General features: G+C 39.5%; 2 protein-coding genes across 3 annotated transcripts; both read right to left on the bottom strand.

Moving 5' to 3' along the window:
- Window positions 1-51: 51 nt before the first annotated feature.
- c1h19orf25 (chromosome 1 C19orf25 homolog) lies at window positions 52-2,657 on the bottom strand. The gene is made up of 3 exons (XM_035776669.2): window positions 2,442-2,657; window positions 1,104-1,264; window positions 52-525 (listed from the first exon to the last, which is right to left on the bottom strand). The coding sequence occupies exons 2-3, from the start codon at window positions 1,249-1,251 to the stop codon at window positions 341-343; spliced, it is 333 nt and encodes a 110-aa protein (XP_035632562.1). The 5' UTR covers window positions 1,252-1,264; window positions 2,442-2,657; the 3' UTR covers window positions 52-340.
- Window positions 2,658-3,461: 804 nt separating this feature from the next.
- On the bottom strand, window positions 3,462-12,945 carry LOC118387857 (receptor expression-enhancing protein 6-like). 2 transcript variants are annotated; one of them, XM_035776650.1, is made up of 7 exons: window positions 12,654-12,945; window positions 11,286-11,379; window positions 11,009-11,147; window positions 10,444-10,612; window positions 7,609-7,754; window positions 4,899-4,945; window positions 3,462-4,307 (listed from the first exon to the last, which is right to left on the bottom strand). In XM_035776650.1, the coding sequence occupies exons 1-6, from the start codon at window positions 12,784-12,786 to the stop codon at window positions 4,901-4,903; spliced, it is 726 nt and encodes a 241-aa protein (XP_035632543.1). In that variant the 5' UTR covers window positions 12,787-12,945; the 3' UTR covers window positions 3,462-4,307; window positions 4,899-4,900. The 2 variants fall into 2 exon arrangements, with proteins under 2 accessions (XP_035632543.1, XP_035632552.1); XM_035776659.1 differs by having other exon boundaries at window positions 4,899-4,942.
- Window positions 12,946-15,981: the final 3,036 nt, after the last annotated feature.

Raw genomic sequence — 15,981 nt, 5'->3', positions numbered from 1 at the left:
GCCTGACTCCTGCACATGTCAGTGTTATTGAACATTAAAAACAAAGTTATATTTGTTCACAAATAATTATTTTTATTAATTGTCATTACAGAACATGTAGACAATACACAACTAATTTGCTTTAACATTTAGTGAAAAGTCACACCAATTTATTGAGACACATTTAAACTCCAATGAGTCGGAACAACAATCTGTTGTGTCCAATTTCTATTTTCTGCTATGAGACCCTCCTCTGCGAGATTGAGGTGGCATGACTCAAGGAAGCCAAGTTAATTCCTGATGAATCTGTTTAAGCTGAGGTAATGTGCTCCCCCAGCCCTGAGGTGTGAGGGAAGACTGGTCAGAGGGCTCTCCCTTTGACCTCGGCCACACTCTTCTCCAACTGCTCTTTGGCCACCCACAGTTCCTCCCTCTGCTGCACAAGTTCACCTCTAACCTCCTGAAGCCGCTCGTTCATCTCCAAGTACCTGCGGCTCTGAAGGTACTTTGTCTCTGCTTCATTGTCTGAGGACCCCCTTTTGGTATCTGTGGAAAGGGACAACATCCAGTTTAGTTCTATAGGTTTGTTAAAACATATAGGCTATCTAATCAAGAAGACCATTTGCTGAAAACTCAACATTACATTAGGTGAAATAAAGTGAAAGTGTCTGTTTGAATTCACAGTAATAAGGCAGGCTACCATGGTAATGAACAGGATACTTAAAGGTAGACTCAGCGATATGATGTAGATGCAGAAAGTAAACAGTCGGTAAATTTCCGAAACCGTGAAGCACGAGGTTCAACCTTTCCTCGCGGTTTTGGTGCTACTCGTGGCAACTGGCAACGTCATTTCGCTGAGCCTACCTTTAATGATTTGCCATCTGTTTGACTGATGAACTGGGGTGTTTTCATTAGTAGGATTCTTTGCCGTTTAGGAACAAACCGGAAGCAAACAGAGCAAACGGAACGAAACGGGAAGTGACCTAACCGAATTTGTCCTATAGAAACTCGTTTTCGTTGCAAAACGATTTACGTTTGGAGTAAAACTGCTTCCATTGTAAAATATTTTGCAACGGAATCAGACGAATGAATACAACCCGGATTCAAAGGCACATAGTGCGTACCTTGGTTGCCATCTCCCAGGACGTTGAAGACTGGATCATTCGAAAAGGCTCTGTTGATGTCCTCAAGAATTTGCTCCACAGTGGGCGGATCTGGTCGACTTGGAAGTACCACTCGCTTCTTATTTTTGGCACCCATGCTGATATTCATTCTGCAGAGCGTACTATTTGGAATAATGATACCGTGGAATATTATGTCTATACATGTAGCATGAAACAGTTTGCATCAGAGTCCTGTTGTCTGATTTCCACCACTTCTCTGTTGGTAGCTAACTGAATACTTTCTACGGTGCAATTTCACCAAGCTGTCGGGCAAACGTCGCTAACTCTACATACAACATAACTTGAAACAATATTCATAGCGAGCTACAAAGGTAGAGGCTAAACAACGGATTGTGCGTGGAGCTGAAGTTGACACGTCATTCGTGTGAGACGGACACGTCATTGCTCATATATATATTATTATTATTTTTTACCTTGTTCGCTGTATTTTTAATCCTATGTTTTTAGCAAGAAAATAAATTAATTCATAATAATAATACATTCAATTGTATATATTGCCCTGGTGCAATTTAGAAGTTGAACCAATCATGACGACTAGAGCACTTTCCTCTAAAATGCTTTTGCCGAGTTCAGGCGCTATTCGGAACTAGGAAATGTCGGACATTTCCGAATTTCTAGTTCTGACAAACAAAATGCCGCGTTCAAAACTCTCGTACTGCCGACTTCATTGCGGTCAAAACAACTGGGAACTCAGAAAGAAACAAGCTCCGACTGGAAAACATCGATTTGAACGGTCTTTCAACTCGGGAACTCGGGCTCTTTCTAGAGCTCATTTTATTTTATATAATGTAGAACACTCTGTATACATACAAGAAGTACATACATAGACAATGATAACATGCTAGGGGGTACAACAAATTACAGATTATACAAAGACCTTAAAACAATCCATATGTGTGCTTCTTTTAACAACTTTCTTATTAGAAGAATGTGGAATGGTCTTATTGTACTGCTCGAATTCCTTATAGTAAACACGGAAGTGGGTTTTTTTATTAGTGAATTTACATTTATGAATATGACATTTTTCCATTAGCACAATTATATTTGAGGTAAAATTGTTTTTATCTTTATTATGGTTAAGGAAAACGAGCAGCACATTCACCCATAACAAACAAAAGTAATCAAGAATATTAACAATTATAAAACTGAATATCGTTCCATGATGGAATTAGCATCAAAGACTATGGCGAACTCTCTAGGTGTTACAGGGATATTGTAACGAGATAAAAATTCCTCATAATTGAGAGACAATCTTTCTGCATTAAAAAGTTGACTCACCAGCAGGATATGATAAGTGAACCAGTTCTTGAAAAATAAAGACTTGTTTCTATACAAAATGTCCTTATTGATCCAAATGAAATACCTATGCGGGGAACAATTATGTTTATATATTAATGACCACGCTAAGAATACTTCTCTATGAAAAGCAGATCATTTTGTGTAACCAATGTGAAATGGCTAGCTAGTTAACCTGAAGTAGTTGTTCCCCTTGCCCTGCAAAGGGCCGTGGCTTTTGTGGAGCGATGGGTAACGATGCTTTGAGGGTGGCTGTTGTTGATTTGGGTCGCTGGGGCGAGGAGAGGGACGGAAGCAAAACTGTTACATTTGCAGGAGTCTTATCAATGTTACAGTTACAAAGTAACATAAAATTGAGGCCACCAAAATGGGAGAAGATATAATGAAGGATGAAATTCCAATTTGAAGTTGGATTCTTTAAACAAATGTTTAGCCCAATTTATCTTAAGTATTATTCAAAGTAGGAAAATATTTTAAAAAATGAGACCACCATATTCATACGAGTTCATAACAACAGATTTCCTAATATGTGTACGATTTTTCCAGATGAAGTTGAAAAGCACCTGGTCAACCGCTTTACCTATTTTGTTGTCAAGATATAGGGACTGGGCTGTATAAATAAGTGTGGAGATACCTTCAGAAAATAATACTAGACCTTTCAAGGATAAATCCCTCTGAAACCAATGATTAAACTTCTTTTTGTTTTTTTCAATAATAGGTATACAATCTAATGAGCATCTTTCCTGTTGATCCTTCGATATGGTAATCCCAAGGTATGTTACTTTTCCCTTGACTGGAATATTGCATATAGAGGTTATCACACAGTCTTTAACAGCAAACAATTCACACAATTCTTTTTAGAGCTCTGACTCATTGACTGGAAGATCACTGACGTCATGATTTGTCTCGTATTTTTCCGAGTTCCCAGTTGCTTTGAATGCAGCATTAGTTCCTATGATCCATGCCAAAGAATCAGTGATCATCATAATGACAGGCAATACACTGAATAAGAAGAGGACACTTTTATTGATACACAAGGTACAACTTACTTAACGTCCTTTTGAGAGTACAACATATGTACATGTATAATAAAAGGAATAAAGGACTGTTTTTGAAATAACTTAATTGCCTAACTCATGACGTACCATTTATTACCCTTTCTCCTTCAACTTAAATGATTGGTTAAATACACAGTACTAGTATTTACCATTGGACAATATCACTAGGATTCCAAGACCCAATGCATTTCTAACTTACAGTAGAGGTAAGTGTAAATTTAATTTTCATATGGCCTAGATCCGACTATACAAAACTGTTACAAGACACAAAGAGAGAAAAACATGTCCAAAAAGAAACAAAGAACAACGGTGAAAACTAAAGCAATGAAGTCCAAGACCAGAACACTGTGGGCTATTGTTGAAGCATTGAGCCCACACACTCCTGCAGACAAGGACACTGCATTGATTGTAAACCAAAGACCAGTTTAAATTCAGTTACTCTAATCAGGTGATGATAAGGTCAAAATATCAGACATTGCATACCATTCAACTAACCACCCACAACCTTGCGGATGTGAAGTGTTTTTCAGTTGCAATGGTTTTTGTCGATATAAAGCAGAATTTTACCTTGGTTATGTTTTTTTCCTGTCCCGTTATCTGTCTGTGTAATGGTATCTCAATCTCTGTCAGACTTGTGTCATTGTTTTCCAATCATAAGTATTAGTGGTTCAGCAGTTTGCAATTCAACATGGAAACCCGAAGTCTTTCCTGTGAATCTGGCATGGTTTGGTTTGCTGTCATCAGTACCATCACTGAGACTTGTCTTGGTGGGATGCCTCTACCTGTTGGTCTGTAAAGATAATGAAATGCACTTGCTCAAAGTTCACTCATAGTTGCTCATATTTCACTCGTAGTTGCTCATGGTTCACCAAATAAAATGTAAGACACTCAAAGTAGTTATGTCAAAATGACATGAAATATAGGCAAATGAAAGAAATATGGGCACAGTATACACTCCCCTTCATATGTTTTTGGACAGTGAAGATACCGTTTCAAATTTGGTTCTATACTCCACCATTTTGGATTTGAGATCAAATGTTTCACATGACTCCCCAGTTGAGGAAGTCATACGTATTTGGACAAAGGAGGGTACAGGAATTAGATGGTGCCCATATCTTTCTCATTCATTTGGGAAAACGGCATAGCTGGATCTACACAACAAATGGCATGGGGCATGGACTCATACGACGCGAGACGAATCTGGAAGTCTAAAACAATCTGACAAACTTTAGTAATGAACTATTCCTTTAGGAGGTTAGAGCACTTGGTTAATGCAAATAGCAATCTGTGCCACCAGATTCAGCCACTGCCCACAAAACCTTGTGGTTGACCGGGTGAATACAGTGAGTGATACTGTATACACACACTGTGTGACACTTACCATTAGTCTACAGTGGGTTCAGTGTAGATCAACTCATTGATAATCTTCTGAATAGACATGGAATAGGAACAGACAAGACAGTGAGGAATAATTACTTTCAAAAGAGCTTCACAACCATATTACGAAAGGGAAGCACAAAGCAGCGGGAAGCATACATTTAGAATCATTGAAATATTGGCTACTTGGCTGATGGTCGACTACCTCTTTTCACAGTTCAGGTAATGCCTGCTGTAGTGGGCCTTGATTTGTTTTTAAACCTGAGGAGGGAAGCCTAGCAGAATCTTTAATCCAGCCATGTGCTCTTCTCACAAGTCGGATTTGCTGATTTACATCCTCGTTTTCATTCTTGAGAAAACAGACTTTGCCATCTGTTGCTGTGCTAAAATCTCTGAAAAAACATTTTGAAAGCTTATTTTGTGTTGAGGCTGTGCTTTCTACTGCATTTCCTCCAACAAGACACTCCCAAAATTAAACAATAGACCCAGATTCCAAGCTTGCAGAAAGTGACTATGTGAAAAATAACTAATGGCAGCTTTATCAGTATCCATTGTCTACAAATTGCAGTGGAGTGGGATTAGTTAGTTAGCACCCACTAACTTCCACATGACTGTACAGAGTATGTATATCAGTATTAGGAATGACCAATAACATTTACCAGCCAGAGGAGAGAAAATAGTGGTCCACGGTGTGGACTAGAGGCTTGACACATGCTCCATAAAATACATATCTGTATTCTATTTTGATGACATGCATTTCAATAGTGTTGGCACTTTCAATCACACTGTGTTGTCCTCTTCTGTTGTTCAATTAAACCATTGAATTATTTCTGACAAATAATAGAAATCAAATGAGATATTAAAACGAAGAGTTGATACTGGCTACTAGAATGAAGGAGTGGTTTCTTAGAGGCTACAACAGGGGTTACAGTGCCTTCGGAAATGATTCACACCTCTTGACTTGTTCCACATGTTACATTTACATTTACATTTAAGTCATTTAGCAGACACTCTTATCCAGAGCGACTTACAAATTGGTGTTGTGTTACAGCCTGAATTTAAAATGGATTAAATGTATATTTTGTCATCACTGGCCTACACACAATACCCCATAATGTCAAAGTGGAATTATATTTCTCAAAATGTTTACAAATAAGAAAAAATGAAAAGCTGAAATGTCTTGAGTCAATAAGTATTCAACCCCTTTGTTGAATATCCCTTAGAGCATGGTGAAGTTATTAATTACACTTTGGATGGTGTATCAATACACCCAGTCATAACAAAGATACGGGCGTCTTTCCTAACTCAGTTGCCGGAGAAGAAGGAAACAGCTCAGGGATTTCACCATGAGGATGGATCAACAACATTGTAGTTCTTCCACAATACTAACCTAATTGACAGAGTGAAAAGAAGGAAGCCTGTACAGAATAAAAATATTCAAAAGCATGTATCCTGTTTGCAACAAGGCACTAAAGTAATGCTGCAAAAAAATGTGGCAAAGCAATTAACTGTTTGTCCTGAATACAAAGTATTATGTTTGGGGCACTCTCCATATTTTCAAGCATAGTTGTGGCAACATCCTAGAGGACAACCTGGTTCAGTCTGCTTTCCAACAGACACTGGGAAAGGAAAGGACAATAACCTAAAACACAAGGCCAAATCTACACTGGAGTTTCTTACCAATAAGACGGAATCAAATCATATGAAATCAATGAATGTTTCTGAGTGGCCGAGTTACAGTTTTGACTTAAATCTACGTGACAATCTACGGCAAGACCTGAAAATGGTTGTTTAGCAATGGTCAACAACCAATTTGACAGAGTTTGAATGATTTTTTAAAAAGAATAATGAGCAAATGTTGTAAAATCCAGGTATGGAAAGCTCTTAGAGACATGCAGTACCAGTCAAAAGTTTGGACACACCTACTCATCCAAGTTGTATTTGCAGCACCCCCTGAAAAATAATTTTAAAAAAGGAATAAAAAGAATACAAATATATATATTAGTAGTGCTCTGGGCCTTTACTAGTCCTGTGTTAGCAGACCGATTATAGGTGTCTGTAGCACGGGTTAAAAAAAAGTGCAGCACTCCCAAACATCTTCCCGCTGCTATGGAGACATACCCAGAAAGACTCACAGCTGTAATTGCTGCCAACGGTGCTTCTATAAAGAATTGGGGCGGCAGGTAGCCTTGAGGTTAAGAGCTTTGGACCAGTAAACGAAAGGTCACTGATTCAAATTCCTGAGCCGACTAGGTAAAACATCTGTCGAAGTGCCCTTGAGCAAGGCACTTAACCCTAATTGCTTTTGTAAGTCACTCTGTTAAATGTTTAAAATGTTAAATGTATATTAAATGAGATATCGCTGTATTTCATTTTCTATACATTTGCAAAAATTTCTAAAAACATAAATATGTCTTCACTTTGTCATTATGGGGTGTGTGTAGATGGGTTAGAAAGAAAAATCTATTTAATCCATTTTTAATTCAGGCTGTTACACAACAAAATGTGGAATAAGTCAAGGGGTATGAATAATTTCGGAAGGCAATATATATAGACAACACATACTCTAGGGAAACAACACACAGCTAACATGCAAACAAGCTAATAGTGAGACTATATTAGCTTAGCTGGAGCAGTGTTAGGCACTAACTAATGGCAAAGGAAATCAAGTGATAAAGAGTTTGTTACAGAAATAAAGAGTTTGTTTTACATACAGCTGATTCTGATGTGCTGAGTAAGGCTTTGGCCCCTGATGCATCTGATGTGCTGGGTAAGCCTTTGGCCCCTGATGTGCTGGGTAAGCCTTTGGCCCCTGATGCTTGTGGTACTATAGTCTTGTTTTTCACCAGTGATTGAAGGACTGAGGGCAGACAGGAAAGAGAGAAAGAGACAGGCCCCATGCAAACAAAGGTATATGAAGGTTGCTTCAGAAACAAGTAAGCGATCTGTGCACATGAAATTGCAAAAGCAGTTGGAAAGGATGTATACAAACAATCAAGGTTGAAACACACATGCATGTACACACACACAAACAGATACACACAAAAGTGTATCTCAGTTTTTCCTGAAACTTAAATGGATAGCAATATTTAGGCTCATTTGTTTATTCTGTATACTTTGCATTATTTTCACAGTAAGTATGCATTCTTTCACAGGTTGAAAATAGCTACCTCTATATCAGCTGACCTGGTTCCTGCCATCCTTCTGTCTACCTTTTATAAGCTGTCTATGACCTCAGTTGACATTATTAATCCCTGCTGGACCATTTGCCAGCTTATGAAATCCATCACTTGTGTGACCTCATAGCCAACAGCACATTAAATATATCCTCATTGTTTTCTCAATAGTTGCAGTAAAGAGTTCAAAGGAACTCAACCGAAACAATGGAAATGACATGGAAACGTGTGGGGGAAAGATCCTGAATATCCTCATTGCCCCCAGCAAAATTAGCCTACATTTAGGCTATTGATTATATGTACATTTCACACTACGTTGAGGTAAAAATCGGAGTATATTGTTTGTGTGGATGTCAACCCCAATACATATGTCCATGTCATCGTCACCAATCAACTGCATTAGTTTAAAAATGACTGAATACCACCACCCATATCTGTAGGCTAGCTATGCTACCAGCTTATACGAACAGGCGTTAGCATTTAGCATTCACTTCTTCTAAACCCGAAAAGGGACAACTTCTAAAATGGTATGCAGCGAAAACAGAGAAATATATCCTAAACGAACTTTAGTAATCGCATTGTCTGCCTGTTACAATACATCAATCATGACAGATTTGACCAATATCCACTTTGTTAGATCAGATTGTCTGAATCTGCACCAACACGGCGTCCTTCTTCTATCCCCCACGGCCTGCACTCCATTGACCTCTTTACCGCATCTATATGGGTGCAGTGTTACACACAGCTCTCTAATAGGATTTATACTGTGAAATACCAAGCCATTTAGGGACTTCAGAGGGAAATCAGCTATGTAGCTAAATCAGGTACAACATTTATTGGGCATGCTTTTGAATGTACTGACCGCAAAATCATATAATCTGTTTCCACTGCCATCGATTGCTACAGTGCATTTGAAAAGTATTCAGACCACTTGAATTCTTCCACATTTGTTACGTTAGTTTTATTAAAAAATGTATACAATAGTTTTTTCCCCTCATCTACACACAATAAATACACCATAATGACAAAGCAAAAACAGGTTTTTAGAAATGTTTGCAAATGTATTAAAAATAAGAAACTGAAATATCACATTTACCATAAGTATTCAGACCCTTTACTCAGTACTTTGTTGAAGCACCTTTTGCAGCGATTACAGCCTCGAGTCTTCTTGGGTATGACGAACAGGCGTTAGATTAATGTTCCATTAATCTTTCCCTCGATCCTGACTAATCTCCCACTCCCTGCCGCTGAAAAACATCCCCACAGAATGATGCTGCCACCAGCACGCTTCACTGTAGAGATGTCAGGAGTTCAATCTTGGTTTCATCAGACAAGAGAATCTTGTTTCTCATGGTCTGAAAGTTCTTTAGGTGCCTTTTGGCAAACTCCAAGTGGGCTGTCATGTGCCTTTTACTGAGGAGTGGCTTCTGTCTGGCCACTCTACCATAAAGGCCTGATTAGTGGAGTGCTGCAGAAATGGCTGTCCTTCTGGAAGGTTCTCCCATCTCCACAGAGGAACTCTGGAGTTCTGTCAGAATAAACATTGGGTTCTTGGTCACCTCCCTGACCAAGGCTGTTCTCGCCCGAGTGCTCAGTTTGGCCGGGTGGCCAGCTCTTGGAAGAGTCTTGGTGATTGCAAACTTCATCCATTTAAGAATGATGGAGGCCACTGTGTTCTTAGGGACCCTTCAATGCTGCAGACATTTTTTGGTACCCTTCCCCAGAGCTGTGCCTCAACACAATCCTGTCTCGGAGCTCTACGGACAATTCCTTCGACCTCATGGCTTGGTTTTTGATCTGACATGCACTGTCAGCTGTGAGAACTTATATAGACTGGCGTGTGGCTTTCTAAATCATGTCCAATCAATTGAATTTACCACAGGTGGACTCCAAACAAGTTGTAGAAACATCTCAAGGATGATCAATGAAAACAGGATGCACCTGAGTTTAATTTCAAGTCTCATAGCAAAGGGTCTGAATACTTATGTAAATAAGGTATTTATGTCAAATATAAAAATAAATGATAATTTGCAAAAAAATGACAATTTCCAAAAACCTGTTTTCAATTTGTCATTATAGGGTATTGTGTGTAGATTGATTAGGATTTTAATTTATTTAATCAATTTTAGAATAAGGGGGGATGTAACAAAATGTGGAATACTTTCCGAATGCACTGTATTCTCCAAACATGCTTACAAGAAGATTTTGGACACTGGTAAATAACCTACTAACATATTTTAAAACGATTTGGAGGAAATGACAACACCCTAGGGAAGTCTAAAATAAGATAATAATTCACTTTAAGGTGTACATGAAATGCATTGGGGCTAGGAGCTAGCTGTTTCTGGACTGGGCCCTCAGGGGCCTCTGTACCTTCTCTGGTGACGGACTCGGCTGCATTCATGGCCTTCCCGCTAAGGTCATTGACCATGCTGTCCACGGTGGCCTCGTGCTTGAGAAAGAAGGGCCGCACCACCCGGTTGTACAGAATCTGAGAGCCGTTCCACGTGACGGGGGCCATGCACCACAACAAGAACAGGCACTGGCAAAGAGGGTGCGAAAAAACAAGAACATGATTGACACATGTTGAAGGGCAGCACATACAGTACTGCCGTAACCCCATAAGCAAAGCATGACACCTCCATGAGCCAAAATAAAGCATAAATACAGGTGTTTGATCACAGGTATTTCACAGCATACCACAAATGTATTAACATGTACTTATGAATGTTTATGTATAGCAAGCTTATAATAGCTTGTTAATTGCTTATTAAGTGTTATATGCGGCTATATTCAGTAGCCTATAGTGATTTTGAATTATATTGTAACTGTAAGGTCAGTGGTTGGTCACAATGAGTGACTTGAAGCAGTTTTCAGTTTGCTTAGAATGTAAGGCACACAGTCTGTCTGTGTGATACACATCTGATTATCACCTTACCTTGAAAGCATAGTAGAAAGGAAACCAGTAGAGGAAGATGTCAGAGAAGAATTCCGCCAAACTGAAGATTCCGTAGACGACCCAATAGGTCAGCCATTTTGTGTCATCTTCTTTGTTTGTGCTCTCGATGGCTTTGATTCTACATGGAAGAGTGGAAACAGTACCCGACATTACATAGCCCTAATTGAGGTAAGATACTACATAACACAAAATGGCAACGCATAAACGGTCTAGCTTAAAACATGTAACTTTAAAGCTAGTTTGCTACCGTTCTTACGAGTAATATGCAGGATACACAAATCCAATCATGTTACAGAGGAGGGAGGCGCCATAGCCGTATACCAAATACAGTCCCGTCAGAGACACTGCACCTGTCGATAACACAAGACACACGACGAGAGGTCAAGCGTTATACTGCACAAAGATGCTAATCAAGCAGTGAACTGCTACTTCATGAGAATGTACGTAGTCTTAGGGAAATTGTGAGAGGAGTCTCAAATGCTGCTATTGACTGATAGTGAAGGATTTACAGAACTTTAGAATGTCATGCAAATTGCATAATTGTCTTGATAGCAACACAAAACTGATTTCATAATTCCTGGGAAATACATTTTTAAAGAGAGAGAGAGAGAGAAGGAGAGAATGTCTGGTAACTGCTGCAGAAGAAACATTTAAGAAATTAGAACTTGAGAATAGTCCAATCTACAAAAGGATGTGTTTGCCAGTGATGATATACTTACATCGGCCTACTCTCATATTTAGGTCTACAGGTGACTACAGTTCTATGGCATTGTTGATTCCTTGTTAAGCTCTACACCCAGAGACGACTCTCTAGTCTCGTGCATGCTTGTAGCTATTCATTCCTCGTGGAATAAAGCAGTATTGAGAATTTGCTGGAAGAAATTGTGGGTTCATGGAAGTATGTGGGTATCATTGGGCACCAGGCACGGGTAATTACATCATCACAACTGAACCCATGGCACAAGGGAACATGGCTCTCTATGGTGGTGCTGTCTAGGGCTAATACCAACATGTGACATGGAACAGTATTACAGTAAGTGAAACCCACTGGCATGGACGCACTCCTGGCCCATGTCTTGCCAAAGTCCTCTGGAGGGTGACAATGAATTATTCAACATAACGGACAGTCTGAAACCACCAAGACATGGCACTGTGGATGGATTTGTGACAGTGAAGTATCTGAAGGAAGTTGGGTTGTTTTTTGTTTACATACAGTAATAGCTGTAGTATTTTCAATTATAATACTGCACCATTCAAATATGTATGTTCCTAAAAATCTAATGGAAATAATATTTCATTACAATATTATTAGGTAGATCTAATATTTATAATGTATACAATGTAGGTAGAGGTACATCTGAAGAGTGTGCGTCTAAAGAAACACAACTTTTGGTCAATACCAAACTGTGCGCCATAGCATAACCTACTTATAGGCCTTCCAATTGGCTGCAGTTCGTGTTCACAGCAAGGACTACAAGTGTGCTGCGCATTCGACGAATGTAGGCTTCCAATGAATCAATAGCCTACAGGAATCCATCTTTGACATAATGGTATGTAAACATCTACATCAAATTAACATGACAACAAATTTGTCCTCCGAGTAGGCTACACAAAAATTACATACCTAGGGCAATAATTTTTTTCTTGATTCCCGTTTTCTCCTCCAGTTTTCCAAGGAAATCTGTAACCATGTTTTTCTCATTTAGAAATTTATCTGCGCGATCTCGAAGTTTGTTAAGTACTTCTGAGATACCCATGGTGACGGGTTACAGAATTCGGAGTTTCTTAAGGCCAAATTCTAAAAATAAACATATAAATAAACTATATTTTTCCTGTGGAAATCGGAGTCCTCGTGCAGTTCAAATCCGCTGACGGGACAGGTTTCGTCTCCTTAATCCGCTTTGCTGGAGAGTCCCTCTGTGCGTCATTTGGCGGTGGAGAGGGAATGGTCAAGGATCATGACTGGCTAGAAGGAAACCAATAGGAATACAGATTATAATTATCTGAAGTTGTACAGTGCCAAATTCCAACAGGTGTTTGTTTATCTGCTACACTGTATTCATTTCAATAGGTAAAACAGCCTATATGGGTGTGTGCCTATAATTTGTCTATATTTCTAAAGGGAATGTGTTGCTGTGTGGAATGTATTAGGATACCCAGCAGGTGTCAGTGTACGCGCATTCTTAGTGATCCCTCCAGGAGTGTAATGAAGTTGCCCTTAGACAATGATCTAAGGTCAGTTTTGCATTCACACAAATTGTTACGTTTAGTGACGGTACACTTACGCCTCCGAGTAGCGCAGCGATCTACCAGAGGCGTAACTACAGACCCAGGTTCGATCCCGGGCTGTGTTTACAACCGGCCGTGATAGGCAGTCCCATAGGGCGGCACACAATTGGCCCAGCGTCGTCCGGGTTAGGAAACAAATAGGAGGAATACAGGTCAGTTAGGGGAGGGTTTGGCCGGGGGGCTTTACAAGTAGGCTGTCATTGAACTTGCCTTGTTAATCAAATAAAATCCAGTGCCTAATGGCAACTTTAAATGGTTTTACACAGACTAGTATCAAACTTTGCTTTGGCCGGGGTCTTGAAAGCACAGTAGGCACGGTGATTTGAGCTATCCGATTGGCCAGGGCAGTATGCGCACTCGGTTTAGCCACATATCTCCCGGTCGGCGGGGTAGGAGGAGTTTGTCATTTCAGATTTCAGATAAGTGAAATGGTTAAAAAAGGGAACACTTACCCGGTGCGTAGGGCTTCTGAATCAAGTGCACTTAGTGTCAAGAGCTCAACACAAATACAAAAAAAGGAGTGCAGGCTTATATCATTGGTTTTTGTACAGAAATGTTTGATGATCCACAAGGAATGCCTTGAACATCTACCAGTCGATCGCGATCGGCCGGTTGGTGACCACTGCATTAACATATGATGACAAAATATAACAACAAGCCTGATGTGTTCATTGATTATTCTGTGAATGACAGCCCACCTACACGGAATTCAAAATGATTGGCTATTCTAAATGATTACATTCATCAGTCACATGCCCCTAGTGGGGTTATAATGGACATACTGTAATACAAGTTTGAAAAACACAACTGCATGCTGTACATATGACAATGATTTTAACATTCCTTTTCCCAGGCATCCAGTGCTGTTCTTATAGCAGTAGGAATCTATGCCAAGGTTGCCAAAGAGAAAAGTCAGGCATCAATCTAAATAATAGGTAGTGAAATGTATATGTTCAATGGCAAAATAAACTCAATGATGGGCGACTATTAATTAGGTGTGTGTGCTTTGCCAAAGATGTGAACACTGACGACTGACCCAGCAATCTTGCTGATCATCATTGCCTCAATGTTTAGATTCACCTTCTTTGGGTGTTTTGGATCATTGTACAATCTGTCACGTTCATCTGAATGGACCAAGGCACAGCGTACTTAGAGTTCCACATGTTTAATAAATATGAAGCTCAACAAAAACAATACAGAAGAAAATGAAACGGGGCGTTCTGGGCTGCTCACAGGCAGCTACACGAAAACAAGATCCCACAAAAAAACAGTGGGGAAAAGGCTGCCTAAATATGATCCCCAATCAGAGACAACGATAGACAGCTGCTTGGGAACCATACCAGGCCAACATAGAAATGGAAAAAAAACTAGACTACCCACCCTTATCACACCCTGACCTAACCAAAATAGACAATAAAAAGGATCTCTAAGGTCAGGGCATGACACAATCGAAGCTGCCTACTGAAGACAGTAGCTGAGCTCCTTGCTTGTTACCATTGTTTACAATATCACTGTGACTTAGCCATGCGTACAATACTGCTTTCTGTATATTGGAAAGCCATAGATAGATTATGGTAAATAGTAGTACCTGTAATTATCTCAACACTGTAGTTGTCTTTATGGTGATTGCAGAAAGTAAGTAATACCATCCATCATGTCTTGCAACTGTCCTAGCCTACTACAAGGTTGAAATATAATTTATTTTGTCAGGTTTTAGGGATATTGGCTGGCAATCCTCCTGCAGATTGCAGCTGCAGGGCTTAGTTTCCTATTCACTGACAAGGTAATGTTAGGACCCTGAAAGCCGGTATTTTGCTGAGAATTGCATCCCCTGCAAAGCCAAAGCAGAATTTAATTCTCTGCATGACACCATTTTAGAATAAAAGTTTCACCAAAATTAAACGAATTTGCTTGTAGGTATCAGAGATCACTGAGATGTTTTCTGGTGTTCTTTCAGGTTTTGGAGAGGACTGAAAAGTTAATGAAAAGGCAATCGGGATGATTTGGACTTGAAACATGTTATTGACTTTGTTCTGAAACACTGGTTCAGTTGGTTGGAGCATGGTGCTGGCCATATAAATAGAATTACTAGAATTGTGGATTTGATTTCGTTATGGGCCTCATATACAGAGTATTTGTGTATTGGTGTGTTCGGATGAAGGAGTCTGCTAAATGAAAATATGACTATATTATAACATGATCATTAAATGGGGAGAGGGGCATCACATGAATTATTAATAATGTACTAATTACTAAAGAATTACAGTATATAAATGACCTTTGGGAACAACCTTTGCTATGAAAATGAAATGAGAAGAAATAGACCACAACACTACGCACTGCATACTGACAGAACAGTGGACAGCGGACTGCTGAAATACTTCCTGTATTAGCAGAATCCAAGAGCAATTTAGCACAACCTTCTATCATAGAACAGAATGACAGAACTGCAGTGAAGCAACTCAATCTAAACCTGGAAATGTTTATTCACTATAATTCATGAGTTGGCTTTGTATCAGAATCAGGGGTTTTAGAGCCAGGCCTGAACAAAATCCTGCACACCCAACAGTCATGCTCACGAATGTTATATCCACGGTATTTCCACAGTGTTCAACACCATGTGTGGCTATGAGGCCCAGAGTATGGAGCGGAGTTCGACAGGG

This window comes from Oncorhynchus keta, chromosome 1 (assembly GCF_023373465.1).
Source record: "Oncorhynchus keta strain PuntledgeMale-10-30-2019 chromosome 1, Oket_V2, whole genome shotgun sequence".
NCBI classification, from domain to species: Eukaryota; Metazoa; Chordata; class Actinopteri; order Salmoniformes; family Salmonidae; genus Oncorhynchus; species Oncorhynchus keta.
Note: the sequence above shows the minus strand (reverse complement) of the source record. Positions and strands in the feature narration are given on the sequence as shown.

Bases quoted from the DNA above. Each gene is read 5' to 3' on its own strand.
- c1h19orf25 (XM_035776669.2), bottom strand. From the start codon at position 1,251: ATGAATATCAGCATGGGTGCCAAAAATAAGAAGCGAGTGGTACTTCCA. The intron at 526-1,103 runs GTACGCACTATG...CCCTTTCCACAG, and splicing joins CCTGGGAGATGGCAACCAAG to ATACCAAAAGGGGGTCCTCA.
- LOC118387857 (XM_035776650.1), bottom strand. From the start codon at position 12,786: ATGGGTATCTCAGAAGTACTTAACAAACTTCGAGATCGCGCAGATAAA. The intron at 7,755-10,443 runs GTACAGAGGCCC...GTCTGCCCTCAG, and splicing joins CGAGTCCGTCACCAGAGAAG to TCCTTCAATCACTGGTGAAA. The intron at 4,946-7,608 runs GTATGTAAAACA...ATGTCTATTCAG, and splicing joins TCAGCACATCAGAATCAGCT to AAGATTATCAATGAGTTGAT.